The 1,343-nt window shown below is 54.9% G+C and overlaps 1 protein-coding gene across 1 annotated transcript in view; it reads left to right on the top strand.

Annotated features, from left to right (window-relative positions):
• The first annotated feature begins 329 nt into the window (after positions 1-329).
• The window catches only part of PLPPR5 (phospholipid phosphatase related 5), a 175,483-nt gene continuing 174,469 nt past the window's right edge, over positions 330-1,343 (top strand). The window contains exon 1 of the mRNA XM_027868258.1: positions 330-566. Within this exon, the coding sequence (XP_027724059.1) occupies positions 330-566 (237 nt within the window). The remainder of the gene's footprint in view (positions 567-1,343) is intronic.

Raw genomic sequence — 1,343 nt, 5'->3', positions numbered from 1 at the left:
ACCTCCTCCTACTTCTTTTCCTCTACCCAGACTTGGAGTGAAGAGTCTCGGAAGCAGGGGCATAGGAGCTGCCCGGGCTAGCCTCCTCTTCCTCCTCCTCCTCCTCCTCCTCTTCCTCGTCCTCCTCCCCCCTCCTTCGTCCTCCTCCTCTTCGTCCTTCTCCATCATCGTCTCCTCCTCCTCCTCCTCCTTCTCCACCTCCATCGATCCCCTTCCTGCTGCCGCTCCTGCCCCCGGTGGATGCCATCCCGGAGCCCGCGTGCTGCCACCGCTGCCGCCACCGGGGAGGGGGGCTCCTGGGTCCGCCGGCTCAGCCCGGGGAGGCGTACATGCCCCGGCTCCCCTCGGCTCTCACCAGCAGCATGCTTTATTTCCAGATGGTGATCATGGCAGGGACGGTGATGCTGGCTTATTACTTCGAGTACACGGACACGTTCACCGTCAATGTACAGGGCTTCTTCTGCAACGACAACGCCTACCGAAAGCCCTACCCGGGCCCGGAGGACAGCAGCGCCGTGCCACCCGTGCTCCTCTACTCGCTGGCTGCTGGGGTCCCCGTCCTAGTGGTAAGCAGTGAGAGGCGGGGGTTGGGTGGGGGGGGTGCTCCCTCCACTCGCTATTGCCTTTGACTCTTGTTCTCTTTTCCTCCGGTTCTTGCCTCCTCCCCCCACCCCCATCACCACAGCAGCCCTCTCAGGTGCCTAGACGTGTGCTAGCGATCTCCTTCCAAGTTTCTTCAACTTGTTGGAAACCCCTTTCCCCCTGAGAACACTCTTTGAGGGGACTGGGGGATATGTGTGAGTTGGGGGAGGAAAGTCAGCCTGGCAGTCAGCTGTCGACTGTCTTCTCTTCTTCAGACCCTCACAATGGCTGCTGATATTGGCTCCTTGTGGGTAGGGGTAGGGGTAGTCAGGGGAGAAGGGGAGATGAGAGGGATGGAATAGAGGTAATAATAATCTTCACTGTGAATTTTTATTTCAACCCTCTCCAGGTTAGTGTCTTGCTACTCCCAAGGTGCTGGGTTCTTGTGGTCGCTGGGGAGGCATGTGGGGGTGGGGGAAGGGGGCTGATAATGGGATGGTCATGAAGGAGAGGAAAGCATTCTTGGTTCTCCCATTCTGATCGCTTAGACTATCTTACACTCCCCTTCCCAATATTAAACAGCATAGCTGGAGTGATGACTGAAAATTTAAAAAAAAAAAGTATCAATGGGACTAAACCACCATCAGTGTCTTGAAAAGAAAGTGACTAACCTTGACATAAAAATCCCTAGCCTGGAAAAAAGAAAGAAGGAAGGAAAGAAAGAAAGAAAGAAAGAAAGAAAGAAAGAAAGAAAGAAAGAA

The sequence above is a fragment of the Vombatus ursinus genome, unplaced genomic scaffold, assembly GCF_900497805.2.
Source record: "Vombatus ursinus unplaced genomic scaffold, bare-nosed wombat genome assembly UNPS02014787.1, whole genome shotgun sequence".
Lineage (NCBI taxonomy): Eukaryota > Metazoa > Chordata > Mammalia > Diprotodontia > Vombatidae > Vombatus > Vombatus ursinus.
The sequence above is the reverse complement of the archived record's forward strand: the minus strand, read 5'-3'. Positions and strand labels throughout refer to the sequence as shown.